The 27,694-nt window shown below is 56.1% G+C and overlaps 6 protein-coding genes across 6 annotated transcripts; 2 read left to right on the top strand and 4 right to left on the bottom strand.

Moving 5' to 3' along the window:
* Positions 1–2,470: 2,470 nt before the first annotated feature.
* CCMA1212_000443 (Homogentisate 1,2-dioxygenase) lies at positions 2,471–3,935 on the top strand (the record flags this gene model as incomplete). Its single annotated transcript, XM_073697910.1, has 2 exons — positions 2,471–2,538; positions 2,600–3,935. 2 exons carry the CDS (start codon positions 2,471–2,473, stop codon positions 3,933–3,935), a joined length of 1,404 nt encoding a protein of 467 aa, XP_073562776.1.
* Positions 3,936–4,314: 379 nt separating this feature from the next.
* Positions 4,315–6,241, bottom strand: CCMA1212_000442 (uncharacterized protein; the record flags this gene model as incomplete). Its single annotated transcript, XM_073697909.1, has 4 exons — positions 4,315–5,044; positions 5,129–5,265; positions 5,321–5,783; positions 5,865–6,241. 4 exons carry the CDS (start codon positions 6,239–6,241, stop codon positions 4,315–4,317), a joined length of 1,707 nt encoding a protein of 568 aa, XP_073562775.1.
* Positions 6,242–8,122: 1,881 nt separating this feature from the next.
* On the bottom strand, positions 8,123–10,852 carry CCMA1212_000441 (uncharacterized protein; the record flags this gene model as incomplete). Its single annotated transcript, XM_073697908.1, has 3 exons — positions 8,123–10,038; positions 10,113–10,334; positions 10,489–10,852. 3 exons carry the CDS (start codon positions 10,850–10,852, stop codon positions 8,123–8,125), a joined length of 2,502 nt encoding a protein of 833 aa, XP_073563262.1.
* Positions 10,853–12,329: 1,477 nt separating this feature from the next.
* Positions 12,330–13,265, bottom strand: CCMA1212_000440 (Ubiquitin-conjugating enzyme E2 6; the record flags this gene model as incomplete). The annotated part of the gene is made up of 3 exons (XM_073697907.1): positions 12,330–13,026; positions 13,083–13,162; positions 13,239–13,265. The coding sequence occupies 3 exons, from the start codon at positions 13,263–13,265 to the stop codon at positions 12,330–12,332; spliced, it is 804 nt and encodes a 267-aa protein (XP_073563261.1).
* A 403-nt stretch (positions 13,266–13,668) lies between these two features.
* On the top strand, positions 13,669–15,613 carry CCMA1212_000439 (uncharacterized protein; the record flags this gene model as incomplete). Its single annotated transcript, XM_073697906.1, has 5 exons — positions 13,669–13,672; positions 13,786–13,874; positions 13,960–14,079; positions 14,138–14,324; positions 14,382–15,613. 5 exons carry the CDS (start codon positions 13,669–13,671, stop codon positions 15,611–15,613), a joined length of 1,632 nt encoding a protein of 543 aa, XP_073562928.1.
* Positions 15,614–26,738: 11,125 nt separating this feature from the next.
* CCMA1212_000437 (uncharacterized protein) lies at positions 26,739–27,255 on the bottom strand (the record flags this gene model as incomplete). The annotated part of the gene is made up of 2 exons (XM_073697905.1): positions 26,739–27,045; positions 27,092–27,255. 2 exons carry the CDS (start codon positions 27,253–27,255, stop codon positions 26,739–26,741), a joined length of 471 nt encoding a protein of 156 aa, XP_073562922.1.
* Positions 27,256–27,694: the final 439 nt, after the last annotated feature.

Raw genomic sequence — 27,694 nt, 5'->3', positions numbered from 1 at the left:
ATGGCCTCGTTTCCCCCCTCTCCTCTGGTCTTCCGTATTCTCCTCTCCTCTCCTCTCTTGAAGCAAGGAGAATCCCCCGCATCTCCCAGTGGTCTCCTCCCCTTTTGCTCATTTCGCAACAGCATGGCCTGTTGAATCGTGCCTCGATCACATCATGCCCTCGCCATCTTCTGTCTCTTTCTCTTCCTCGCTCCACCGATAGGTAGACAGACAGTCGTCCAACTGCGGGACCGTCGGCCTGCACACCGAGCCCCGCTGTGGGCCGTGATAGCACGATGCATCGCGTGTTCTGCCGTCCAGCGTCAGCACAACAGGCCATCGATGCGATGCGACCGAGCTCGAGACGCAATAAAGGACGAGACGAGAGACGTTATAACGCTGATTGACCACGATGCTTCTCGGTCTCCCCATTGGGTGACCTGCTTCGAAGCGAGACTCACCAAAACCTGCCATAAACCTGAACCCCTGCCACGGCGACCCCCGTCAATGGAAGCTCGCACTCCCCATTGAAACCCGCCGAAACGACAAGCTGCACAAATGACCATTCCAAGCATCGTGAGACCATTATTTGATAGCAATTGCCGAAGCGAGAAGCAAATTGGAACCAAATCAAAACAAACCCCAAAATCTCTGTGTTGTTAATGGTTTTATATGCATATGTACTAACAGCCCAAGATGACTGTCAAATATCAACTCCCGCGACGCCCTCTCCACTGCCTTCGAAACGAAGCTCGTGACATAAACCGCTGTACTCCGCGATGCATCCCCTACCTCGATGAACCCCGCGCGTGATTCTGCACTCTTCCGATGGCATATCCGAAGTATTGAATGCCTGGTTACCCTGTAGCTGGATATCATGGCCAGTAAAGGTTGGCAAAGCCCTGTTCAACGGTCTGCAAATGCTGTTCATGTGACCAACTGAAGCGTCTAGGCACTCTCCAGGCTGCCCGGCAAAAGTACGAGGGTTCGCAGATATGAGCTATCGACAGTTGACCAGGACGGATTCCGACTTGAGCAGCACCTATGGACCGAACATCGCGGCGAGACATGCATCATCCAACCAAACGAACCACCAGCGTGTACATACCAGCGATAGAAACCGAGACAAACGCACGGAAGCAAAAGCTCGATGCCGAATTGCGATATCGGAAGAACACAGTACCCTTCTCAGCATACCAAGCACATCCCGCACCCGTGATTGCCTCACGGTCTCGTATGCCGTTCCGACGGCAATTTCCCCGCAATGCGATACACTTATTATCCTTTGTTATGACGAGCAAAGTGCTTGATGAAATGATGGATCGATGGACCGAAGAATTCGGAACTCCCTCGTTCTACTTGAAGTCTTTATGTACCCATGACTTGACTTTTTCGCTGTTTCCAGTTGGTATGTTGCAAGTTTGCGGGCTCATTCATGAGGATTATAGCGCTGATATGCTTTTGTAGGAAACTGTCTTCTCAAACATAGACGACAAAGAACCCTGGAGAAAGGCATAAATGACTCCCCGAGATATACGCTTTCGACAGATTGGACGTCTTGTCTCACGTCGACGATGACGGGACAATACGCACCCTCGCACACAAGAAACCCCTTCCTCATTTATCTCATAGATTCTTTACAATCGAAAAATTGAATTGCAAACTAAAAATAGGATATCATGGCTTGGCCGTTGTGGAAATAGCACACTGTATAATTCGGTGGATCAACCGGGCATGAATAACCTTTAAAGGGGGTTCACCTGTACTTGGCCTTCATCTTTGACAACCTGCAAATAAACCCGTGTGCCATGTACCTTAATTTGTAAGGCTCTTAAGTAAATCCAGGGCAAGCATCAACTCAACTCGGCTCAGTCCCGCCCAGCTCTGAGCTCGAGCCTTAAAGAACCGGGGCAGCTCTCGGCTCTCAGCACGCAAAAGCGGGTCTCCAAGCGACGGAACCATTCCGGGCCAGAGCTGCCAAAAGCGGGGGATTCAAGGGAAGGAGGGGGCGGGGCATCTCCGCGCCAGCTAGCGGACAATAGCGGATCAACAAAACCCCGCGCATGACAACGTACTTATATCCAGAGCAACTGCTCGTCTCTTTTTGTCACCCCTGCATCTGCCGCCCGTCCTCCAAGATCCGATAGAAACCGTCGGATTCCAGGCGGAATCGGAACCAGCCGCAGAGCTGCACCTCGTTTGGTGCCCTGCAGCAAGCAAAAGACTGTTTCTGGCGTCATCAGATGCAGCTGTACTCGGTGAAAGATGAAAAGATGAGGCTTCGGCATTGGTGTGGCGCGGCGGTATTTCAGCTGGTGCCCATGTGCCGTGGCATATACTGAAACTTGGCCTCTTTCACACCATCAGCATCAGCTACTGAATACCCTGCTACTCCAAGCTCTACTCTCTCGACGAGCTGATTGATACAGTCGCATCGTCCCTCCATCACATCGACACCTTGTATACCAAGAGACATCGAGAGATTGTCACGATGCCCGTCACAGAGTTTGCCACCAAGGAGCTCTACAGATACCAGAATGGCTTCAACAATCACCTAGAGTAAGCCATGGACCCTCTCGCAAACAACTTACACACCACGATAACTAACTCCCGGCTCCAGGTCCGAAGCAATCGAGGGCGCCATCCCCGCCGCCCAAAACTCCCCCCAGAAGCCCCCCTATGGGCTCTACGCCGAGAAGCTCTCGGGCACCGCCTTCACCGCGCCGCGCCACGACAACAAGCAGACGTGGCTCTACCGCATCCTGCCCTCGTGCGCCCACCCGCCCTACCAGCCGGCGCCCGAGTCCCGCGCCGCGCAGGAGGGCGCCGAACCCTCCAAGCTGCGCTTCATCCCCAACCAGCTACGCTGGGACCCCTTTGACCACAACGAGGCGCGCGACCTCGACTTCGTGTCGGGCATGCGCCTCGTGGCCGGCGCCGGCGACGTCACGCTAAAGCAGGGCATCGGCATGCTGGTCTACGCCGCCGGCAAGAGCATGGACGAAACGGCCGCGTACTACTCGGCCGACGGCGACCTGCTAATCGTGCCGCAGGAGGGCGACCTCAACATCCGCACCGAGTTCGGCTGGCTGCTCGTCCGGCCGATGGAGATCTGCGTCATCCCGCGCGGCGTCAAGTACCAGGTGCACCTGTCGTCGGGCCCGGCCAGGGGCTACGCGCTCGAGCTGTACCAGGGCCACTTCACGCTGCCCGAGCTGGGCCCCATTGGCAGCAACGGGCTGGCCAACGCGCGCGACTTCCAGGCGCCCGTCGCGCACTTCAGCGAGGACTTTGGCGCGACGGCCTCGGAGGGCGGCCGGCACTTTGACGTGACGGTCAAGCTCAACAACGCCCTCTTCACGACGCGGCAGGCCCACACGCCGTTCGACGTTGTCGGCTGGCAGGGCAACTACTACCCCTACAAGTACGACCTGGGCCGCTTCAACACCATCGGCACCATCTCGTACGACCACCCGGACCCGTCCATCTTCACGGTGCTGTCCGCGCCGAGCGGCGTCCCCGGCACCGCCGTCGCCGACTTCGTCATCTTCCCGCCGCGCTGGCTCGTCGGCGAGGACACCTTCCGCCCGCCCTGGTACCACCGCAACACCATGAGCGAGTTCATGGGCCTCATCTGCGGCGGCTACGATGCCAAGCGCGGCGGCGCCGGCGGCTTCGTGCCCGGCGGCGCGAGCCTGCACAACGTCATGAGCGGGCACGGGCCCGACGCCGACAGCCACGAGGGCGCGCGCAACGCCGAGCTCAAGCCCGTCAAGGTCGGCGCGGGCAGCTGCGCCTTTATGTTTGAGAGCTGTCTCATGGTGGGCGTGACGGAGTGGGGGCTGAGGACGTGCAAGAAGGTCCAGGAGGGATATAGCGAGGAGAGCTGGGGAGGCGTCAAGACGCACTGGGCGAGGCCTGCTGGTAAGGAGGTCAAGAGCCACTTGGCGGAGTAAAAGTGACTTGGAAAAGGGGCGAATGACGAGGGTTGTGATTTGCAATGGTATCAAGCGGTGTCCTCGGCTTTGTCTGACATGTTTTGTACTTCTTTTTTGGATATCGGGGACGGATGAGCCCGCTTTGGGTAGGTATTGTAGGATATAGCTTTAGCCATCAAAATAATCGATATACATCAACGACTCGATCTGTCAAGATACAATATCAACTCAACCTAAAGACTAGACATAATAGCAACGCCGCGTCCCCATGCTTCTTGCACGAGAGACCATCAAGACACAACCCCGCCAAAAGACCCCTTAAATCAACAAACGCCGGATATCAAAGACACCTAGACATCATACCAATCACAACATCAGCACCATCACAAACAGCTCCTTACTCATCCTTATCCTTGTCATCCCCATCCTCATCCTCCCCATCCTCCTCCACAGCCCAATCCTTCCACCCCTCGCCCCTCAACCAACTCACCCCCTTGCGCCACTGCCCCTCCCGAATGGCCTTCGCATCCCGCTCATACACCACGCCCGTCACCATGAGCGCCAGCACAAACACCCACACGTCGCCCCCCCTCATGGCCTTCCACCAGCGCCTCTTGACGCCCACCTTCCACAGGCTGTCGACGCTCGCGCGCGCCGTGTACAGGAACACGCTGCGCCCGTGCCGCCGCTCCACCCACGCCCACATGCCCGCCAGGAAGCCGCCCAGGAAGACGCGCTGCGCGGCGAGCACGTGCCGCGGGAGGTACTGCTGGAAGAAGCAGAGCGACGCCCACGCCGTCGAGAGGGCGCCCGTGGCAAACGTCGACAGGCGCAGCGCCTGCGAGATGATGCGCTGGATCGTGGCGAACGGGAAGTTGTACAGGTTGCGGAACCGGGGGACAATGGTCAGCGCCGAGTACAGGATGAGGAAGAGGCGCGTCATGCTCGGGAAGGAGTTGAGCCAGAAGGTGAGGTAGGTTCGCAGGCAGGACGGGTCGGACGGATGGAGGGTTGCGCAGGAGAGGGACGTGATCAGGGGGTGAGCCTGAGAGCTCAGGGACGAGATGCCAGTGAGCGTGGGTGGGAGGACTTCTTTGTTAGGGAACAGGATGGGAGATATGAAGGGTCTGTAAGGGGGGAGGGATAAGTGGGTTAGCTAAGTGACACACACACACACACACACACAGCCGTGCTTGAATGGTTTTACTTACGGCCAGTTGAGCCGAGCCATCTCTGCAATGTTCTCCAGGATCTGAGACGGCGAAGGCCACTTGAGGTTTGTGGGATAGTTTTCTGGCCGCGGAGGCAGGTAGGTGGACGAATTCTTGAAGATGAGCTCCCCAAAGGACTGTTTGAATTGTCAGCAACTCACCCGCCATGGAGAGGGAATCGAAAGAACATACGGATGGGAAGCAATCGGGATCAAACACGGCCGCATGGAACAACTGCCCAAACGCAAAAGGCTGCAGCATCCAGCTCCCAAACCACCACGGCCGCTCGCGGTTCTTGCCGTTCCTGACGCCCCAAATCAGGCCGTCCTTTTCGCACACGTTCCAGCCAAACTCGAGGGCCCGAAACAGGGCGTAGATGGCGATGCTGACGCGCATCTGCTTCGACGGGTAGATGCCCAGCGCCAAGCCGGCCAGCGAGGCGCCAATGGCCGGCGCAAAGGGCGACGTCAGCGTCGCCGTCGTCCGCGGGTTGCGCAGCCGGAAGGGCTCCGCCTGGGGGTCCAGGAGATGGGCGCGGAGCCGGGTGAGGAAGCGAAAGAGCACGCGGTAGAGGAACAGGATGGTCGACAGGGAGAGGGAGAGCCGCAGGGTGGGAGACTTGTAGAAGGGCTTCTTCTTGCCACCTCCGCTCGACCTAGAATATACGGCTCGTCAGCATCACACACGCTTCGTCTAGCAAAACGAACGCTATAACCGGAGCTCCAAAACGACGTACTCCTTGTTGCCCAGCCTCCGCATAATGGCGTCCCACGCCTTCATCCCAATCCACGTCGCCGTAAACACGCGCAGCGCATGCCGCACCGCCTTCGCATTGTAATCGTCGCGACCCTTGCGCGGCTGCAGCGCCTTCTCGACGCTGCTCGGGCTGGGGGCCGCGCGCCGCAGCGCCCGCGACTTGGACAGGATGTACTTGTGCAGGGCGGCGTACTCGCGCGGCGAGATGGTATATCGTAGGGCGTTGCGCAGAATCGGGTCTGGCCCTGTGCTGGAGCTGCCGCCCGTGGTGCCTGGCGCGACGACGGCCTTGCCGCTGGGGGTCGACGGCGTTGGCGGCAGCGATGAGAGGGACGGCGAGGGCGTGGATGATGCCATGGCGATGGCGTGTCCTTTAATTCGGCGTCGCAGCGCTTTCTGGGGGTTGTCGTGCGCAGCCGTTGAAGCCAAGTTCCAAAAGGCCGGTTGTTCGTCAAGACCAAGCCGCAGCGGTGTCCTCCGTAAACGCAGAGCGAAGCAGCGAGCAGCAGAAGAAAATACTTCTTCCAAGCCGAGGGATACGCTCAATAGTGTCCAACACAGAGATGAAGCGCCGTCGTCGCCGAGCCGAACCAAAAGGCAAGACGAAAAGGTGATGAGGTGAGACGGTGACCGCCTGAGCCGAACAACGCGATTTGCCCGCCCTTTTCGCCCTCGTATCTTCCGTCTCGCGAATGTCAAGCGCAGATTGTCTCTCAAAAAGAGACTCAAGTTTCAAAGAGGAAGAATGAGGCCCCAGAGCTGAGGCTATCGCCAGACCAGGGACGGGGATGTCGAATCGATCTCGTGCAGTTGAAGGCTGGAGACGAGACAGGCGAGGCTCCAGATGCTGCAGCGGTTGCCCAAAGCGCGGCCCCGTTTCGTGCCTCTCCCTGCTGCTGGAGCCTCGGCAGAGCGGCAACATGTGAGCACCAGCTGGATCGTGCTCTTGAGGGGTACAGGTACAGGCGACAGGGATGCTTCAGGGCGCTGAAGGGCAGGGCTTCTCCAACGAGATTAAAGTACCGAGTACATGCACAATGACTTCACTGCTCTCGAGCTTGAAGCCCACAAGGGATTGGGGTTCTCAAGGCACCTTTAGCTCAGGGAGCTTCGACATGCAATCCGGAGCCAGGACAACTGACTACCCAATAATTCCGTTCATGTGTTGCTGCAATTTTCTGTTGCAAATCCATATATAAACATAAGGCAGTATCGTGGACATTTTCAAAGTGCCTTCAACCCATACGTATCGTATCTCAAGCAGCTTCCATTCATACATGCCAAACTGCTGCTGCTTCAAGATACTACTACCTAATCCATCACGACTAACCCTCAATGCCGTCGACATACATCAGTATGGTACCTTAGACGCATGACGAGATACTACCTATACCTACTACCATCTAATACAAATCGTCATCCCATTCAAGAGATTCATCCTTCTTCATCAGGCTATCATGGCCTGTAACATAACTGCCTTCCGTCATCTCGTCTCCGCCCACTGCTCAAAACCAACGTGCGCGCCGGCACTCGCTCAGGCTCTCAACCACCACAACATGCATTCCATACCTAATATCTAGCCGCTACCTCGGTAGCTGCACCTTGAAATCATCAAACGTTATCATGTGCCTCCTGCTGGGGCAATTTTCTGTTTAATCCCAATGTCCGCGTTCCGTCCGTTCACTTCAACTTCTAGCTCTCTCCATCACCACTCAAGCCACCCCCTTCATGCCCAATCGCCAACGCAAGACTCCTCGAGGACAACGGCTAGAGTCAGCCCTCTCCTGTACAGGCAATATTGCCACCAATTTTCCATCCCCAGATCTCATCAAAGTCAGCCCTTCCGCCGGGAGCATTCTGTGTATGTCCCTGCGTCCGGTGTTTCTAGCAGGGGAGGGTTTGCATCCCAGAAGATGCCCTCCACAAGTGCTGAGCGACCACTTTATGTATGATGGGCGCTGCCATTCCATATCCTCCCTTTCACCTCCGAACCAAGAGTAGCCTATCCGCAGAAACAAAAACAATCCGCCGGCGATTTTCGTATTGCGTTCAAAGACACCAATGCACGCCAATGTTGTGTCAAAAAGAAGTAGAAGAGCTAAACGCTCTCCTGCAAAGGCGACATGCCAAAACCGAATAACTTTTTGAGAGAGCTGTGATGCAAGATGCTCAGTGTAAGGGTTGCCAACTCGGTGACAGAGGGCTCGTTAAATCGTCAAACTAGGCCAGCCATGACCATCATGGGTACTCGGCCTCGTTGGACAAGGAACCGTTCTGGGCGTCCATCAATGGGACCCATTTGCGTGCCAAGGTTGGACCATCCGGGTTACCGTAGGGCAGCACCTCTTCCTGCCATCCCAGGGCCGTCCACCAGCCCAGGTCCCTCGGCTCGGGACTGCAGAGGCCTGCTCGGATCGCTTCCGCATCGGCGACCCTGCCAGACAAGACGGCGTCCAGAACTCGGCGGCGGCGCGATTCTCGCTCCTCAACGGCAAGCTTGATGATGCGGTAACGAGATTCCGCGTTCGCCCAACCATTGACGTTGCCAGATCCAGAGGACTCCAGTATCATCTTCAGCTGAGTAAAGGGTATCTCGAGCAGGATGCGGGACAGAATCGAGAATGATGCCGGCTGAGCCGCGCGCGTGGCCTTGGGTGTATTCGCGTCTGCCAAGTTCTTACCTTCAGCAAAGGCCAAGTCACCAAACTGGATGCCGTTGAGCTTTTGAGGACGGCGCCCCTTTCCAAGCTGCACAGAGGATCCTTCGGCAGCTGCCGAGTCCATCTCATTGTCAAGAGCTTCTTTGGCCGGCGGTGGCGGGCTGATGGGCAATCGACTATATGGCACGAATTCCATGGCCTCTGTATCGAGGTTAAAGTGCGAGGGGAAATTGTGAACCAAAAAGGTCACAACGGCATTGAGGAGCACCTGGGATCCGTTGCCATACTGGTAGATCTCGTGAGAGCCCTTGTCCCTGTAACCATCCAGGGCAAACTCCAACACCCGCTCCAGAGTCTCCCAGGTCAAGAGATGGGTGGCAACCTCACAGCCGCGTCGAATAACGGGGGTCCAGTCGAGTAGGTGGCCCGCCGCAGCGTACGAAATGGCAAAGTCAAGCTGTTCATGGACCGATCCGGCGGCAGTCACGTCGCCCGGCTCCATGCCAGCTCGCCGAGGAGGAGCGTGCAACAATGGCAGTCCGTACAGACGCTGGACGGCCATGTAGAACGAATCCGAGCGGATCCACTTGCTGCCCGTCTCGAGGAGGAGGGTCTGCAGAGATCGGTCGTTAGGGGACGCCTGGAAATTCTGCTTTTGCAACAGGTTGTAGAGCTGGAGGCTGCGAGCAAAGACCAATCGGTGGCCGGGAATCCTCACAGGCGCCGCCCTATCGTCGGTGTAGCGAAGTTCAAGGGTGCAGTCGGCCAGCTCAGGAGACGCGAACTGTTGCTGCAAGTACGCGATGAACCCATCAGCATTGTCGCTCTGGGCCATGTGAGGAGGCAAGCCGGGGGCGGGCATAATTCGGGGGTAGTCTGGCAGCCCAAACATTCTCCCCTGGTGATTTTGGCCTTGGGCCTCGTCACCGGGCCCAACCGCAACGCCGTTATGCATGGGCCCAGGGCGATACTGGTTATACATGGCCGTCTCCTCCTGGTGAGCCGAAGACTGAGAGTCGTGGTAGCTATGCGGCGTCGACGGTCCCAGAGTGTTGCCATAAGGGGGGTACGAATCCATCGGCGCATACGGCAGCGGTCGGCCATAGCCATCAAAGTTGGCAACGGGCATCATGTCAGCCCCATACGGAACCATTGGCGGGAATCCGTTTCCGTTGGGAGGCATCATGGGATGCGGCCGTCCATCCGGCATCGGCATGCCGGGTGGTGGTGCGATATCTCCAGAGTGCGGGGGCGCCGGCGAGGAGCTTTGGGAATCGTGAAAGGCACCAAAGTGGATGCTGCCGTTGCTTGCATGAGCTTGGTGCATATGAGGTCCGTTCGGCAAGGGAGGCCTGGGCCCGTGAGGCATGTCCCCGTTTGCCACAATGCCCATCGGACGATGAGTCGGTTGAAAGGGCGGCGGCATCTGGTATCGAGTCGGAGACACAGGAGGAGGAGGCTGCGAGGAGACCAGCTTGACAGGGGGGTATTGAGCTGTAGACGAGCATCGCCATTAGCTTCCAAGGCTCGGTAGGTAGGGATAAGCAACAAGATGAAAGCTCGCTTACCAGGCCTCTGTCTGTGTTCCTCCTGGCCAGCGTTCATGGCAGGGTCGTGGAACTTGGGTTGCATCTCAGAAGAGGCTTCTTGTGCGACCTGGGGAGCAGAAGCTTCGACATTTGTCGGCTGCACGGCGTAGTTTGTCGAATCCTTGTTCTTGCCGGTAGGTTGGCTCAGTCGTGCGACGGGTTTGCTGCTGGCAATCACCACTTCCTTGGTCGAACCGAGAGCTGTCATGTTCGGAGGCAAGAGTCAGCCACGCTTTGTCTTGGTGCACCATGGATGCGGACAAGACAGGACACCGGAGCGCTGGTTCCTCATCTTGCCCTGCTCACCCCTCTCGCCTCCTCGCCCCTCCCAGAAGGATCGTGCATGAAAACTTACCATTGTGTAACCCGGCCTTGGCAGCAGATTTGAGTTCTGGGCTGTCGGCCGAAAGTGACTCGCTGGCGTGTGGCGTATCTGCGATCAGGGTGGGCGAGGACTGGTTCATTTCGGGAGCCCGCACTTCGAGAGAGCCGTTTTGTGCGCTGCTGTCCTCTGCGCTGGTGCTGGCGCTGGCGCTGGCATTGACATCGACGTTGTTGTTGCTCGAGGGCGACGCAGCCACGGGAGCTGCTGCAGCTGCGGCCGCAGCCTGGCGTTTGACGTAGGGCAGAGGAATCGCAGGAATGACGGGCTTGGGCATCTGCTTGCTGGAGAGCACCAGCGGGCGGCGAGCCTTGACGGATCCGTTGGACGGAGCCATGGTCGAGTCGAATCCCGACGCGATGGATCGAGCTGAGGCGAGGACGGGGAGCTTGACTTGGGCCTTGTTGCTGTGCCCTTGCTCAGAATCCGCAGGTCGGCGAGGGGCAGGGGAGGCCTTGGATTTCCGATCGCCCGCGCGCCAGACCTGGACGACAAATCTGGAGATCTCGGCAAACAGGCATGAGTCCAGGCATGCGAGACTTGCGCTGGTCCAATGCCAGAATCGTCGCCTTTTGAGGGCCAAAGAGGCTGACGCAGAGGCGGGAGAGCGCGGGTGGGATATGCTGGGGAAAAGGGAGGAGGAAGAAGAAGAGCAGAGTCGAGGAACGGGATTTGCCAAGCAGCAGCACGGCTGAAAGGGGAGTGGAAGCCTCCCGCTCTGGTCTGGCGCACCAAAATGGGATAGCAGGCGCCGCACCCAGTGAGTGATGCCACTAAGAATCCAGTGCAAGCAATTTTTTTTTCTCCCCGCAGCCGCATTAGACCTTGACGCTGCATCTCATCAAGCCTGGGCTGCGCCAGCTCCAGCTCTCTGGAGGTCCGTCCGGCTTGTACCACCAGCTGCGGCGCCACTGCTGCCACTCGACGACTAATACCAACTGCCCATTGATATCAGCTGAGACATCCCCCCATGTAACGAGTTTGTTTGTTTCCCATTGGCGGCTGATCATCGGATTCGATAACCTGTCATGTCGTACGAGGACTCGAGAGAGAGCACTGTGGTTTGTTTTCGGCCATGGATGTGCTCAAACTGCGGACAGGGGCCTGAAGCCGGTTTATCATCCATTCTCGATGCTTGCGAAAGCGTCAGCATCTTTGGAACTGAGGTCCCAGTGTCGTCGAAGCATCTGTCCTCGTTAAGCATGCATTCTTACGGAGGCACATATCCTTCTTATCTTTAGTGCTAAGCCGGGCATGCAGCAAGGTCATGTACGGCCCAGTACGGATCGAGGTAAGCAAGCCTGATCGCGGTCTCTAGATTTCCGTACGGAGTCGATGATGTGCATTGATCGTTGCTCCATAATGACTAGCATCGATCTTACAGGCCGTAAGATGGCAAATGCTCTCCAGGGATGCCGTGGCAGGAAATGGGTACCTAGGTATGCGAGCATGAATTCTTGGCGTCGTCAGTCTCAACCCAATGACGAGTGGGAAGCTTATCATCAGGCATGAAGCCACAGCAGCTCAGGCCAAGATGGGCAGGGCCTCCAGAAACGCTGAAGCACGGATAATTACTACCTAGTTACCTTGATAGAATGAAAATATTGATCAATCGCAACCGGAACGAGCCCCTAAGAGCAATTACTGACAGAGTGAACCTAACCCATTAAAGACCCTGAACGCCCCTCTTGAAATACCCGCCTCCAGGCTGTCCTCGGCGGTCTCCTCTATACCCTGTCGTTGTATAGACTGTAAATAACCACGCCAGATGGCGGAAAAGCTGCTCCAACGCCCAAGTATTACATCCTTGACCATCATGCCAGGGTTTCGTTGCCGCTCACCAGCCTGGCAATCAGCACGTATATGAAAATCGCGGCGCCGGCCACCAGCAGCTTGTTCCGGTACAGCCAGCCTCGCCCGGCATCCCGCTGCTGGACAACGGCGTCCACCACAGCCTGAGCCTGGTTACTACTCGAAGCGGCAATGCCTAGCTGGGGCCCGCACGAGGAGCCATTGTCGCCGTCTGCTCGGTTGCCGGTGACTGCGTCGACCTTGTGTTTCCTCATCCACTCCCAGTTCTCGAGGTCCACCTCCGGCCACTCCGAACGGAATTTGGCGCCTCCATCGCCAGCCTTGACATTGCCCTTGGTAGCGATATTTCCCCTTGACTGCGAGCCGCCGCCAGTAGAATTCCACCACCGCGAGCGTGAGGCTAAAAACTTTCGCTCAGCGCTAGACGCCGAGACGGAACCGGTAGTCATCTCGTCGCTAGTCATGAACGACAGGAGGCCAATCAGAATGGTCGACACTTCCCATGCTGGATTGAAGGATTTCGGATGGAAGTCGGATATGGAGAGGCAGAGCCTGGTCGACGGCTGGAATCGCCCCGATGGCGTGTGCATGCGGATCGCGGGTGGTGCGAATGGGTAGTTGGGAGGGAAGATGAGCGTTCCCCAGTACTGGCCCCCGTGATAAGGCGTATCTTCAGGTCCAGTGATGATGTAGTGCCATCTACAATCTTGACATCAGCAATGCGCTGGGTTCAATCAGGGCCGAGGGCGACATACTCGAGGATGTTGGACTCGGAGGGATGGGCAGTGATGTATGGCGGAGGATTCTCCGAAATGGCCTTGTACTCTCGCGTCAACTGGCAATGGGTCGCCATCAGTACAGGTACTCCCAAAAGCGAACAGTGTCGCACTTGACGTGAGGCAAACACATACCCGCTTGTGCGCCGCTTTACTGGCCATGGTCTCGACGTTGGTGAGAGGGAGAAGGATGGAAAGAGTGGTCTAAGGAGAAGGATGGGTCGATCGCGTGCGCCGTCAAAGTAGGTTCGATTGCTGCGATGAAAGAAAGGCGGAGAATGGAAACCGGCTGAAGAAACCGAGTAGTGAATACGACGAGGCTGGAAATGGAGCGCTGGCGGCGGAGGAAGTAAATTCAATGTCGAAGAAGAAGGACGCAGACAACGAGGGAAGACGATGATGAAACATGGAGAGATTAGGCCGGATGACAGCAGCCCAGTGGACTCTGACATTTCGGGGGCTGTTCGCCTTACTAAGGCGATGCATGTACTACGTACATCAGGCACGGCAAGACCCGGAAGAGCGAAGCGAGAGCGAGAGTTTACGTACGAGCTAGCCCGAAGCAATGCGTCAGCGTCAGCCACAGGCGTCGCGCGTGGCTGGTGCTGTCGAGGTCGAGCCAGAGGCCCGAGAATTGCGGGCAAGCATCGCGACCACTAGCTGCGCCAAATCTTGCGACCAGCAATTGCATGTGCTGCTGACTCCTTCGAGCGGGTGGGCAGATCCGAGGCGTACACAATGGCGCCGACCTCAGAGCCCTCTGGGCGGCCGGTAAGCAAGCATTGGCCGGGACACGCTGTCTTGTCTTGCGCCCATCTTCCTGTAGAGCTCCTGTAGCAGCTGCTGACCTGTCCAGCCCGCGAGCCACTTTAGTAAACTACATGAAGATGCCGACGAAGTCCTGCGCGAGGCCAGAACGAGGCCCGAGTTTCAGAGTGCTGAAGACGAAGCCAAGGAGCAGAGGATAGCTCAATTGGTACTGCCGAACCGCGTCCTCAGAAGGAGTCTTGTTCTGGGCTGACCAATGCTTGAAGATGGTGGATCAGATGTCGATGCCCATGACCGTCAACCAGGTTTCCGTCACCGGCGCAAAGAACATTCGACGCGGCTTTCTCGATCCCATACTGAACCCGTTGCTGAGCGACAGCAATGATCCTCCCCATACCGTCGGGGAGGTCTTGTCAAGACTACAGATAGCCACGGGGAAGCTCAGCGCGCTGCGTAAGGAGTGTCACCGGGACGTCGTCTAGAGCAGACTGCTAACGTGAAGGATGCCAGAAATCCTGAGAGAGCCTCCGCAGGTCTACCTGTCCCAGTCGAGCCATGCGGATGCATCGACGAGTCCTACCGACGTGGACATCTCCATTGGCCTTCGCGAACTACCCCGCTTCAAGCTTCAAACCGGCACCGATGTTGGAAATGGCGAGGGGTCGGCATACGGCTCTCTGTTGTGGCGCAACATGTTTGGCGGCGCCGAGATGCTCACCTTGAATGCAAAGGCAGGAACTCGCACACGGTCCGCTTACAGCGCAAACCTCAGCGCACCCGTGCTGAGCAACCCCGACACGCGCATCTCGTTGGAAGCCCTCTCTTCCGCCGTGGAGAAGCCTTGGGCCTCGCACGAGGAAGTCGTCAAGGGAGGGGCAGTCCGCTTCTCGTGGCTCAACCGTCAGCGAGACACTCATTCGGTCGAGTATTCAGGATCATGGCGGCAGATTACTGGCCTTGCGGCCGATGCCAGCCCCACCGTCAGGCAAGACGCTGGCGATACGATCAAGAGCGCTCTCAAGCATACATTCTACAGAGAGAGGCGGGATAACCCTCAGCTGCCACAGCAGGGGTACATGATCCGGACTGGATTGGAGCTGGCCGGTGTTGGTCCGCTGGGTGGCGACGTTGCCTTTTCCAAGAGCGATCTGGAGGTCAGTGGCGCCGTCCCCATCCCTCTACCCGGTGTCAAGGGACGGACGGGCATCTCCCTCGGGGCAGGATTCAGGACGGGCCTGCTCTATCCCCTGCCGCTCGGGTACGACTTTGGCGGTAAAGCCCTGCCAAGCCGCCTCAACGACCGATTCCTGCTTGGGGGCCCGACAGATATCCGCAGCTTCAAGCTTGGAGGGCTGGGACCTCACGATGGCCGGGATGCTGCTGGCGGAGATGTATTTGCTGCCGGCAGCGTCAACATGCTCTTCCCTCTACCCTACAAGGGGCCCGACTCAGCTCTCCGCATGCAGCTGTTTGCCAACGGAGGCCGCCTGATTGCGCTGAGAAACAAGCTCAAGTCCCGCGACACGTCGCAGGGTCTAGACGGTGAGTCAGTCCGCAGAGGCATTGCGAATGCCGTCGGAGATTTGTTCAACGGCCCTCCCAGCTTGGCTGCTGGTGTTGGGCTGGTATACGCCCATCCGGTGGCCAGGTTCGAGCTCAACTTTGGCTTGCCAGTGATTGTCAGAAAGGGGGAGCTGGTTACGAAAGGGGTGCAGCTAGGGGTGGGCATCAACTTTTTGTGAGTTGCAGGATTCGCGACAAGATAATAGAAGTGTGCGGCGAGCTACAGCGTGTAGTGCCGGGCAAGGGGCTCAGATGGCTAGGTTAGGTATGCGACATACCACCAGCGGTTGGCGGGCTACAAAGTACAGTACATATATCCACTCACCTGCTTCCTGTACCCATTCTCTAAATCTTGAGCAAAGATGGTGACGCTCTGTAATCATGTCGTTGCCGCAATATGATGGGTCAGTAGTTGACAGCTGGTTCTCGATTCTGAGCCAGGACGTGTACTGTAGCATTGGCTGCTCGCTTGTTCCATGTGTGTGGATGTACATACAGGAGATGGCTTGATCGGATTTGCTGACGAGCAAGGACAGCAGCAGAGAATGACTGTCAGATGTAGGGTAAAAGGGGGTCGGTGGTCGGTTCTCAGTCCCGGCTCGCTTCTAGACATGTCCCGTACCTAGTCATGCATTGGCATTGGGGGCAACCAGTCACACTGTGATATTGCAATCAAGAGCAAAGCCCTGCTACTCGTATATACCAGAGGCATATCGAGAATGATGCTGCTTCAGGGTTTAGGCTCAAGACGTGCCTTTGGTCAAGAAAGGGGCTGTGAGTAACCTAGCAGCTGGTGGTGTAAGGGATACAGCATCTGATAAACTTGAACTGCTACAGAATATCTACGACTACGACACAGTGACCAAACATGGGGCATTCCTCTGTCACTATGCACTTCGCCTCAAACACTTCAAAGGGCTAGCATTTTGTGCAGAGATAGTGGGTGAAGGACATCCCATCTCTAAACCAAGGTCATCCGTGTGCACAGATTCCGAATATGGACGGAGAATTACGTGTGAATCTATGCTTGGCTGCTTACGTCCAAGTACGGGGTAGGTGATCATCATACCCTACGATGCGCTGAAGTTTCAATGGGATCATGATTTGAGGTACATGAGAGAAGAGTAGATCATGCGCGAGTATTTGGTGATCAATATCGTGATGTTCTCCAACCGAGTGCTTTCGTTGAAGGGTTTGTCGAGGCGATTCCCTTCTGTGAATACGCTGAGTTACAACAAGCTCAGAATGCGGAGCGTAAGTCTCTATAGAGGGACCTTTAAGACAGTCCTGTCATCTCGATGGACTTGTGTACTACCTACTCGTACAAAGCGCCTTGGCAGATACGACGTCGTGTCCTGCGTGTACCGTCTCTACCATGTCTGTTCTCTCATGACAGAAACGTGGCTTGGAATAAGAACGTGTGTTGGCGGAGTACAAAGACAAAAGTCCGGAATCCAAATTAGTATCGGAACATTCTCAAAATTGGAGATTGAAGAAGATGCGGAGCGGACTTGGGGGCGTGCGGACATGGCCTGCTCATTTCTGTGGGAGCTGAGAACGAGAGGGACATGGCATGGATTTTGCTAGGGGGGGTTTCTGTGAAATCGGCAAGATACCTTATGCGAAACAAAAAAAAGGGGGGGAGGAGAGGGAGCCGAGTCGACGAGTCGATGGATGCGGTCGGTGAACAGAGTCCGAAGGAGTGCATTTGCCTTGATGGCTCTGCGATTTGATATTGGCCTAATTTTTGCGGTCTGAGGCTGGGCATTTACTTGTGCGACGAGGCGGCCACCGTTGACCCTACTTCTCCTGTTGATACGCAAACAACATCTATCTACTGCTTGTCGCCTGTCACTCAACAAACACATCAAACTCTAGTTTCGAAACGGAGAAGCACCCAAGGTAGCCAAAGCTGGCACTGCCGCGATCTTTGTGAGACTGAACCGTAATATAAGAGCCTCTGCGCGCAAAGCTTGCAACTAGAGACCCCTATTGAGATGCTGGAAGCAAGGGTTCAAACAAATGCCGATCTCATGGAATCGACGGCGAGTCTTTGACGCAATGTGTAAGTCATGCTGCTGCTGCTGCGAGGTATAAACTATCTACATCTCTATGGAGTCCTGTAGGGCCGTGAAAAGAGGTTACATGTATCGGGGTCCGATCCGGGCCCGTGGCTGCGGTCCGTCACCCGTGGCTGCACTCCTACTACTACCGCCAAGCTACGTGGTACATGCGTGATTGGTAGATACCTATGAAGAAGGCAGACAGAAATCGGTGGAAGCAAATGAAAAAGGCGTGATGCGGAGTATTTCGCACTTGTATCGAGCACGCCGGGAAATGATGCAGATGGTGATTTGCGGAGACTGGAATACTACCTCATCAGCCTGCGGGTGCGAAGCGTGAAACTGCGACCAGATGAGGGCATGTGTATCAGTACCTTAGCCCATTGAAAACAGCCCCTGCAGGGACAAGTCGCCCGGCTTCGATGAAAAGGCAGGCTGAGTACCCCTTACTTGTCTTCTTGGACGGAGAGGCTTTGGCGATGGTTTATGCTTGAATGCAGCCGGCGCCAGCCCGACAGCCCTAGGAGAATCATCACCAGACGGGAGCAACAAGCAGGCCCACGCCACCGCTTACCGGTACAGGTACGGATACGATGTACACACCACGGGGAAGACAAAAGAGATGCCCTGGGGGCTTCCACGGCTCCTTTGGGCGGGGTGTCGGGCTGTTGCAAGACCCCGACAGCGATCCATGCCAGCGAGGCGTTGCGGGCTGAGGGACGGCCGCCCACTTTCGGGGGGTTCGATTCGTGGGGCTCCCCATTCATTGGATTTGCTTCAAAGTTGTCGGCCGAATGAGTCCGCCCGGCAGTAGGTAGTTGCAGTTGGTGGGAATTTTTTTGCGTGTGGCTGGAGGCGAGCTGGAATGAATCGTTTATTTTCGAAGAATGTAATACGCGTAAATGCGGGCGGAGGCTAAAAGTAATAAGGTAATAGTCGGAACTCCTATTTCTTGTGATTGATTTCATCGATACGAATGCGGCCAGCCCGTAAAGCTGCGCTGTTGTTGTCGTGGCTGCTGCTGTTGTCGTCCTGCCGATGAGAGATGTGAGCAATGATAATCTAGAACCGTAATACTGAGCGTCCGCGACGGAATGAGATCCGTGAACGGGTAAAGGGGAATACCCCGGCCCGTCTGATGCCCTGCAGCGCCCGCGTACCATGTGCCTCAGCACTGGCCGCGTCTGTTTGGAAAGTGTCACGCCCTGACCGATGCGAGTGCAAGCAAGCACGCGAGATCATTGATCCTGCTTGCCGGAATGCAACCGCACAAGCATGTCGGTACCCTCGAGGCTGTATGCGCCGTTGATGTCATGTCTCAAATGTTCGGGTACGTGTACGAGGCTGTCATACTGCACGACCGTTTTGCTTATATTGAAGGTACAGCAGTGTTGCCCTGATGCCAGATGCGAACAGGCAGCTCTTGATTCGTGCCATCAACTCATGCTCACGGATGCGGTATATGTAAATACGCGTATTGGGCGGTAAGCCTCTAACCACGTCCGGCAAACTCCGTCCCTCCTCCCCGGCCGTTGCCCATCTTCGTAAACGACTGAGCGTGTCGCTTATTTCGCCCAGTGAGCGTCCCAGGCGGCGCCAGACGCTGTGACGACGTGCAAAGGCCGCTGGGGAGGGACGCTCTGCTCGCTGTAGCCTCCCGCCTCCAGTGGACTTTGCAGTGAGAGGGTTCGTGTACCCATCACCAGACGTCAGTAGGCCGTACTCCGTAGACGCCCGGGAACTGCAGTCAACTGCCAACTCCGCCACGGCGTGCGTGTGCGGTCAACTGTAGGTGTAATTAAGGCCTGGCCTCGCTGCTCAGGGACCCTCAGCCAGTGGAGTGCTGCGGACGCGCTACGGACAAAGTACGAGCACTTGTCCGGGTACAGGTACGTGCATCGCCACGGGCTCAGGCACCCTCTGCGGCGTGTCGTGTACCTTCCCGCCAGGCACATGGCGACTGGCGCGACAACGGCGCCAAGAATGGCGGCCACGGGTCGGGCTGCACCAGAACTGCGAAGATTCGTGACCCGGCCGCCACAGGTGCAGGTACAGGTACAATCACCGCCGCAGTGGCCGTGATTTCTTCACACGCCCCCCCCGTTTCCGCCAGGCGTGGGCCGAGTCTTTTCTGGAGACTTCAAGATGCTCGACAAACCAACAAAAGGAAGCCAGAGCCTCTTTTCCTGCGTCCGCTCCCCTCGTCTCTTCATCCCTTCCGCCTCTTGTCGCTGCCGGTTGTCTGGATCGCCTCCTTTTGTACCGTTTCTAATCTTGTATTCCGCTGCTTCATAAGGAGGCCTTTGTCTGGCTGGCTGTTGTGGTGGCTTTTCGACCGACAGCTCTCTCGTTTCCCCTTCCTTTCTTTTTTTCTTCAACGACCCCAGTCGGCCTCAAGCGAGAACCCCATATTGCGAGACAGCCAATCGCGGCCGCACACAAGATCGACGGCACAGCTCCGAGAGCTTTCGACTTCGCTAGCGAGGTTTCTCCCGGTTCGACGCAGCAGCGGCTGAGACCGCATCGACGCCTTGACGCTGCGCCGGCTTCAGCGCACCGCAACCATGGCGACGTCTCACAGCGACTCGGACCTCACAACCAAAGAGCTCGGCTCTACCACTGACGGCAGCACAGCGCCCAAGACGCCCGTCCGCGATGAAGCTGCCGAGACCCTCAACGAGAAGGAGGAGGCTTCTCCGTCGCGGACGCTGGATGCAGATGGCGACGAGGATGCCTCTGTAGAGCACACCAAGGAGATGCAGCGGAGGACGTCGGTGGTTGAGGCCCTGGCCCGCTCATATTCGCGGGCTTCGGGCGTTGAGAACCCCTTCCTCGCCGGCCCGAACTCACCCCTCAACCCTGCCTCGCCAAACTTCAGCGGCAAGGAGTGGGCCAAGGCCATCGTCGAGCTCGTGCAGCAGGATGGCGGCTCGTTCCGCTCTGCTGGCGTCTGCTTCCAGAACCTCAACGTCCATGGATTCGGCGAGGCCACCGACTACCAGAAGGATGTCGCCAACGTCTGGCTTTCGCTCGCGGGTTGGGCCAAGAGCTTGATCACCAACAACAAGCAGCGGATTGACATTCTGCGCCAATTCGACGGCATCGTGAACAATGGCGAGCTCTTGATCGTGCTTGGACCTCCGGGCTCAGGATGTTCGACTTTCCTCAAGACGATTGCTGGCGAGATGAACGGCATCTACGTCGATGACGACGCCTACTTCAACTACCAAGGCAAGTGAATCCCCCCCCCCCCCCCCCCCCCCTGTTTTTGTTCGTTGGAAGGGGTTGCGGCTGCGAGGACAGCATTGCTGTGGACAGGTAATGGGGGCTGAATCCCCCGTCTCTTGATGCGATGGCGGATGAGGGGCCTGAAGTTGGCAGTGAGATGTGAATTAGACTTTTCATCTCATCTTGGTCCACCGTCGTCCCGTCATGGTGCCACAGCCGTCAAGGGATAAGCCGCCGCTTACAGTCGATTCCCGCGCTTTGGCTTGTACAATGCCGTTCCGTCCAGCACCGCTGACTCGATGTGCCACAGGTATTTCGGCCAAGGAGATGCACACCCACCACCGTGGTGAGGCAATCTACACCGCCGAAGTGGACGTTCACTTTCCCCAGCTGAGCGTTGGTGACACCCTCACGTTCGCGGCCCGAGCCAGACAGCCTCGACAGCTTCCCCAGGGCCTCAGCAGGAACGCCTTTGCTTCCCATCTGCGCGATGTCGTCATGGCCATGTTTGGTATTTCTCACACCGTCAACACCCGAGTCGGCAACGAGTACATTCGAGGTGTCTCCGGTGGTGAACGTAAGCGTGTGACCATCTCGGAGGCTGCCCTGTCTGGCGCGCCCCTGCAATGCTGGGACAATTCGACTCGAGGTCTCGACTCGGCCAACGCCATCGAGTTCTGCAGGACCCTGCGATTGCAGACGGAGCTGTTCCGCAGCACTGCCTGCGTTTCCATCTACCAGGCGCCCCAGTCCGCCTACGACGTGTTTGACAAGGCCGTTGTCCTCTACGAGGGTCGCCAGATCTTCTTTGGCCGAGCCGACGAGGCGAAGCAGTACTTCATCGACCTTGGCTTCGAGTGCCCCGCCCGTCAGACCACCCCTGACTTCCTCACCTCCATGACTTCCTCCCTCGAGCGCATCGTCCGTCCCGGCTTCGAAGGCAAGGCGCCCCGTACCCCTGACGAGTTCGCCGCCGCGTGGAAGAACAGCGCGCAGTACAAGGCTCTGCAGGCCGAGATTGAAGAGTACAAGGTGGCCCACCCCATCAACGGCCCCGATGCCGAAGCCTTCCGCGCCTCACGTGCGGCTCAGCAAGCCAAGGGTCAGCGCGCCAAGTCTCCCTATACCATGTCCTATACTCAGCAGATCCAGCTCTGCCTCTGGCGTGGATGGAAGCGCTTGACCGGAGATCCCAGCCTCTCCATCGGTTCTCTCATCGGTAACTTCGTCATGGCCCTCATTATCGGTAGTGTCTTCTACAACCTCAAGTCGGATGCCTCTAGCTTCTTCCAGCGTGGCAGCTTGCTTTTCTTTGCTTGCTTGATGAACGCTTTTGCCAGTGCCCTCGAGGTGAGATCCTCGACACCTTGTCTTTTGCTTCTAGTCAACTAACACTCGAGCCAGATTCTGACCCTGTACGCGCAACGTCCCATTGTGGAAAAACACGCTCGATATGCCTTGTACCATCCTTCGGCTGAAGCCATTGCGTCTATGCTTGTTGACTTGCCCTACAAGGTCGTCAATGCAATCATCTTCAATCTTACTCTCTACTTCATGACCAACCTGCGAAGAGAACCGGGCGCCTTCTTCTTCTTCCTGCTCATCTCCTTCTCCAACGTCTTGGTCATGTCCATGATTTTCCGAACGATTGCATCTGCCACCCGAACCCTGTTCCAGGCTCTGGTCCCGGCTGCCTTGTTGATTCTTTCCTTGGTCATCTTCACCGGATTCGTCTTGCCCACCCGGTATATGCTGGGCTGGTGCCGATGGATTGGCTACATCGATCCTCTCAGCTATGCCTTTGAGGCGCTCATGGTCAACGAGTTCCACAACCGGGAATTCGAATGTGTCGACTTCATTCCTTCCAAGGCCATCCCTCAGTATGCCAACGTCAGCTCCGCACACCAGGTCTGCAGCTCTGTCGGCTCCGTTCCTGGCCAGCCCAATGTCAACGGCGATGCCTATGTCCAGTCTGCCTTTGGCTACGAGTGGGAGAACCGCTGGCGCAACTGGGGTATTGTCATTGCCTTCACCGTCTTCTTCCTGGCTACCTACATGGTTGCTGCCGAGCTTGTCTCCGAGAAGAAGTCAAAGGGAGAAGTCCTCATGTATCAACGTCGCCACAAGCTTGCCGCCGTTTCCCATGCCGAGAAGAAGCCGCACGACCCTGAAGCCGCAATGGCGAACATTGGCCCCATTCTGACTGCCGAGCGAACCAAGGAAGGTGTTCTCCAGCAGCAGACCTCAGTCTTCCAGTGGCATGACGTTTGCTACGATGTCAAGATCAAGAACGAGACCCGCCGCATCCTGGATCACGTCGATGGTTGGGTTAAGCCCGGTACCCTGACGGCCCTGATGGGTGTCTCTGGTGCTGGAAAGACAACTCTGCTCGACTGTTTGGCCGACCGTACGTCCATGGGTGTCATTACCGGTGAAATGCTTGTCGACGGAAGGCCTCGTGACGCTTCCTTCCAGCGCAAGACTGGTTATGTTCAACAGCAAGACCTGCACCTGCAAACCACCACCGTCCGAGAAGCTCTCAACTTTAGCGCCCTTCTCCGTCAACCGGCTCACGTCCCTAGGGAGGAGAAGCTCGCTTACGTGAACGAGGTCATCAAGCTCCTGGATATGCAAGAATACGCCGATGCCGTTGTTGGTGTCCCTGGTGAAGGTCTCAACGTCGAGCAGCGCAAGCGTCTTACCATTGGTGTCGAGCTTGCCGCTAAGCCCCCCCTGTTGCTCTTTGTTGACGAACCCACTTCTGGTCTTGACTCCCAAACTTCATGGGCCATCTTGGATCTTCTGGAGAAGTTGACCAAGGCTGGCCAAGCCGTCCTTTGCACCATCCACCAGCCCTCTGCCATGCTCTTCCAGCGGTTCGACCGCCTGCTCTTCCTGGCCAAGGGTGGCAAGACTGTGTACTTTGGCGATATCGGTGAGAACTCAAAGACGCTGACCAGCTACTTCGAGAAGAACGGAGGACACCCCTGTCCGCCCGAGGCCAACCCAGCCGAGTGGATGCTCGAGGTTATCGGCGCTGCGCCCGGATCTCACACCGACGTTGACTGGTTCCAGACCTGGCGCGAGAGCGAAGAGTACAAGGCTGTGCAGGCCGAGCTCGAGAACATCAAGCAGGAGAGGTCTCAGGTCGAGGCTAATGTCGAAGATGACCCTACCAGCTACAACGAGTTTGCCGCGCCCTTCTTTGTCCAGCTGAAGGAGAACCTTCACCGTGTTTTCCAGCAGTACTGGCGATCACCCATCTACATCTACTCCAAGACTGCCCTCTGCACCCTGGTTGCTCTCTTCATCGGTTTCATCTTCTACAAGGCGCCAAACACCCAGCAAGGTCTCCAGAACCAGATGTTTGCCATCTTCCAGCTCTTTACCATCTTTGGCCAGCTTGTCCAGCAGTCCATGCCTCAGTTTGTCATCCAGCGGTCTCTGTATGAAGTGCGCGAGCGTCCTTCCAAGGTCTACTCGTGGAAGGTATTCATGCTGTCTCAGATCATTGTCGAGCTGCCTTGGAACGGCTTGATGGCGGTGATTATGTACTTTTGCTGGTACTATCCTGTTGGTCTCTACCGCAACGCCGAGCCGACTGGCCAAGTCACTGAGCGCGGTGCTCTCATGTTCCTCTTCATCTTCGCCTTCCTTCTGTTCACCGGTACTTTCTCGACCTTTATCATTGCTGGTTTTGAAACGGCCGAGGCTGGTGGTAACATTGCCAACTTGATGTTTACGCTCTGCCTGATCTTCTGTGGTGTCCTCGCCACATCGGACTCTCTCCCTCGCTTCTGGATTTTCATGGTAAGCCCCCTCCCTCGTAAACCTGCAAGCCTGAGACCATAAAATGATATTTGCTAACTCTCCCCCTCTTCAGTACCGAGTTTCACCCTTCAGTTATCTAGTCAACGGCATGTTATCGGTTGCTGTCGCAAACACAAAGGTGTACTGTGCCGACAATGAGTTTGTCAGGATGCAGCCCCCTGCCAACCAGACTTGCGGCGAGTACCTCAAGGCGTTCATCGATGTCACCCACGGCAACATCACCAACCCCGACTCGACGGACGAGTGCGTTTACTGCAGCATCTCCGAGACCAACACCTACTTGGCTGCTGTCGGCAGCCACTACTCTGAGCGATGGAGGAACTTTGGCCTTATTTGGGCGTACATCATCTTCAACATTGCCGCCGCGCTGTTTGTCTACTGGCTGGCTCGTGTGCCCAAGAAGCAGCTCAAGAACGCCAAGAAGCCTAAGAAGGCCTAATTGCTTCTGTTCTGGAAAAGAAGAAGAAAGAAAGATGATAATTAAAACCAAACGTTGGAATTACCCAGCCATTTCTCCCCTCTTCGATTCACCATCATACTCCTTATTCTACTTTCTCTGATCTCCTATTCCTCGGGTTTAGACACCATATACAGACGGAGATGCGATGAGAGATGTTGATTGATTTACGACGATTTCCAGACAAGAAGAATCTGGTTGGAAAAAAGCGTTGATGGCGAGATAGAAATATGCGTTTTTCATATTGGTTTTGTATAATGGTTAGCATGATGTTTACGCAACGTTTGAATGGGCGGTCTCGCACATGCATATATACCTGCTGCTGCGCTGTTTTGCACTGATTTTCTTAATTACATAGATGGCATCTCCCTTACTTATATACATGTACCTTACGTACTTATCTACCTTACTAAGGTACTCAGACTTGTCTGTCTGTGAAAGGAGAGGAGCCGTTGGAATTATTGTGGCTCCAACATGGCGGCTAATAGACCTTTATAAAAGCACTTGCATGGGAGTGCTTGTGTTGTATTAACTCACTCTGTTAATTATCCTGTTGATCGTGATGGATTCGTGTTTGATGCTATGATGCGTTGCTTTCGAGGCTTCATGATGGATGTGATTGAATCTTGGGGGGAGCATAGGTGATGACTGAGGTTTGTTTTAACATGATGCTGCCTGCATGTGCTGACTGGCCACCATGCCGTGGCTGTTATTGTCATATCGATGCGCGCATAGTTATAAGCCGACGACATCCTTCATAAACTTTTCATCACCCAACCGACTCTTTCAAAGGCCATACAAACATGACCTCACCGGCGACATCAGCCCTCTCTGAGGCCACAACTTCATGAAAAGCATGCATTAAATTCCCCAAAGTTCAGTGCGAATGGCAGCAAAAATCAGTGGACACTCAGCCCTCACGACACTCAAGCCGAAAGAGCAAAGATACTCGCCATTTGGACGCCAATCGAGCGCCTTTGAAGGTGGTCACCGTGCTGAGCTTTGCTATGGGGTTTTGCTCAGATTATACTTGCCGGACAACTGGCGGCTGGTCTGGAGTCGAATAGTTGGGAAGAGGATGAAGAAGGGCGGACAGAATGGGGTATGGCAGGGCGTGAAGAATGATTCTGATCGTGTGGTCATCTAGCGTACAGGCGGGCGAACAGAACCACTTACCATCATAAGCAAGTGTTTGTTTCTAATGGATCTTTGCGGGTATATGCAAGAAATAACACTCCCTTTCGTCGGTATCAACCTAGAGAGTAGACTCTCCTATCTAGTTATGCCTACGTGGCAGTAGCAGTAACGGATAAACGTGTACTCATATTGAATTGCTGGGATGCTTCATACCTACCTTAGCCAGGTCGGGTGCTGAATAGCCACTCCCGAAGGTATCAATTGCCATGCCCACCTTAGTACTTCGTGCCCCGGGCGCAATATGGGGGAGATCAAAACTCCGCTTACCGTCCAGTAACAGGCTGCTGCTCCGTGCTTCGTAGTATCCGTATGCGATGCGATAATGACGACAGGACTCAAAATCAACAAGGACGTGAACGGAACAGTCCCCGTCCTCTGATCGTCTTCCATGAAGAAACGCGGAGCTTCTGCTCCTCAGCGGTAGCGGCACCCACGCCGATGGATCGACAGTAGCGTCCCTTTTCGTTTGCGCTGGCCTAGAGCAGCAAACCAGCAGAATGAAAGAGGCCCCATCAATCGTCGATTGGACTAGTCAGGTCCTGGAGAATTGTAGTAGTAGTTCGTCAAATGCTGCCCATCGTGCACGGCGGGAGAAGAGGTCTCAACTTGATGAGAGCCGCGCCAATCGATGTGCTCCTCCGGAATATTCTGCGCTACTAGGTCTTTGCCTGAAAGCACATGTGCGAAGAGCCCTTGTTCTGCCGCCAGAATTTGCGCAGAAGCAACGAGAATGAGGATCGTAGCGCTCGACTTCTGGCGCATCTTCCATCTGTGGTTCGAGACTTGAGCGCCATGGTTGTATGTACGTCGCATTGCCTCCCCTGAGGCATCGCATCTAGCCGCGGATGCAGGTTGGGCGCCATGCATATCCAAAAACTGACGTGTTGCCGACCGCGGGAAGCTCAGCCGAGCCGGATGGAACCCTATCCATCGGAGATGAGAAAATTCCATCTACCCATCTCAGCGGTAAAATCTTGAAGGCACGCGGCGCTGCCCGTTCATTCGGAGCGTCTCCTGTACCTGCCATCCTCGGCACGCTGATCATGGTGGAGGCTGATCGCCATCTCCGCTCGTATTCCTCGTCTGTAGAAGACAAAAGGAACAACTCCAGCTCTGTGTGACTGCTTGAGCATCCCGCCCTGCTTGCAGGGAGCGACGTATTCATGAGCATTCCGTACGTGTAGTCCACCGCCGCATCTCGCTCGGGTGAAAGACACGCTCACAGGGCTGTAAAAGCACTTGAACGAGGTCATCATCCATCCCCGAGAGTCAGCTCAGCTAGCCCGCATGCCCAGCCCCGAACATGGTTCTCGCGGCGCACGGTTCAACATGGAAGCGCGGTCAACGTGGCTTTGCCGGGTTAGCCTTGCTATTCAACCATTTCCGTGGAATTTGGGCTCCCGGGGGCCACCGCAATGCCCAGGCTCTGCGCTGCCGTGCCGGAGACTAGCGCTGAAAGGCTCCGAGGAAACACATGGCCTTTT

The sequence above is a fragment of the Trichoderma ghanense genome (assembly GCF_004382785.1).
Source record: "Trichoderma ghanense strain CCMA-1212 chromosome Unknown scaffold_0, whole genome shotgun sequence".
Classification (NCBI taxonomy): Eukaryota; Fungi; Ascomycota; class Sordariomycetes; order Hypocreales; family Hypocreaceae; genus Trichoderma; species Trichoderma ghanense.
The sequence above is the reverse complement of the archived record's forward strand: the minus strand, read 5'-3'. Positions and strand labels throughout refer to the sequence as shown.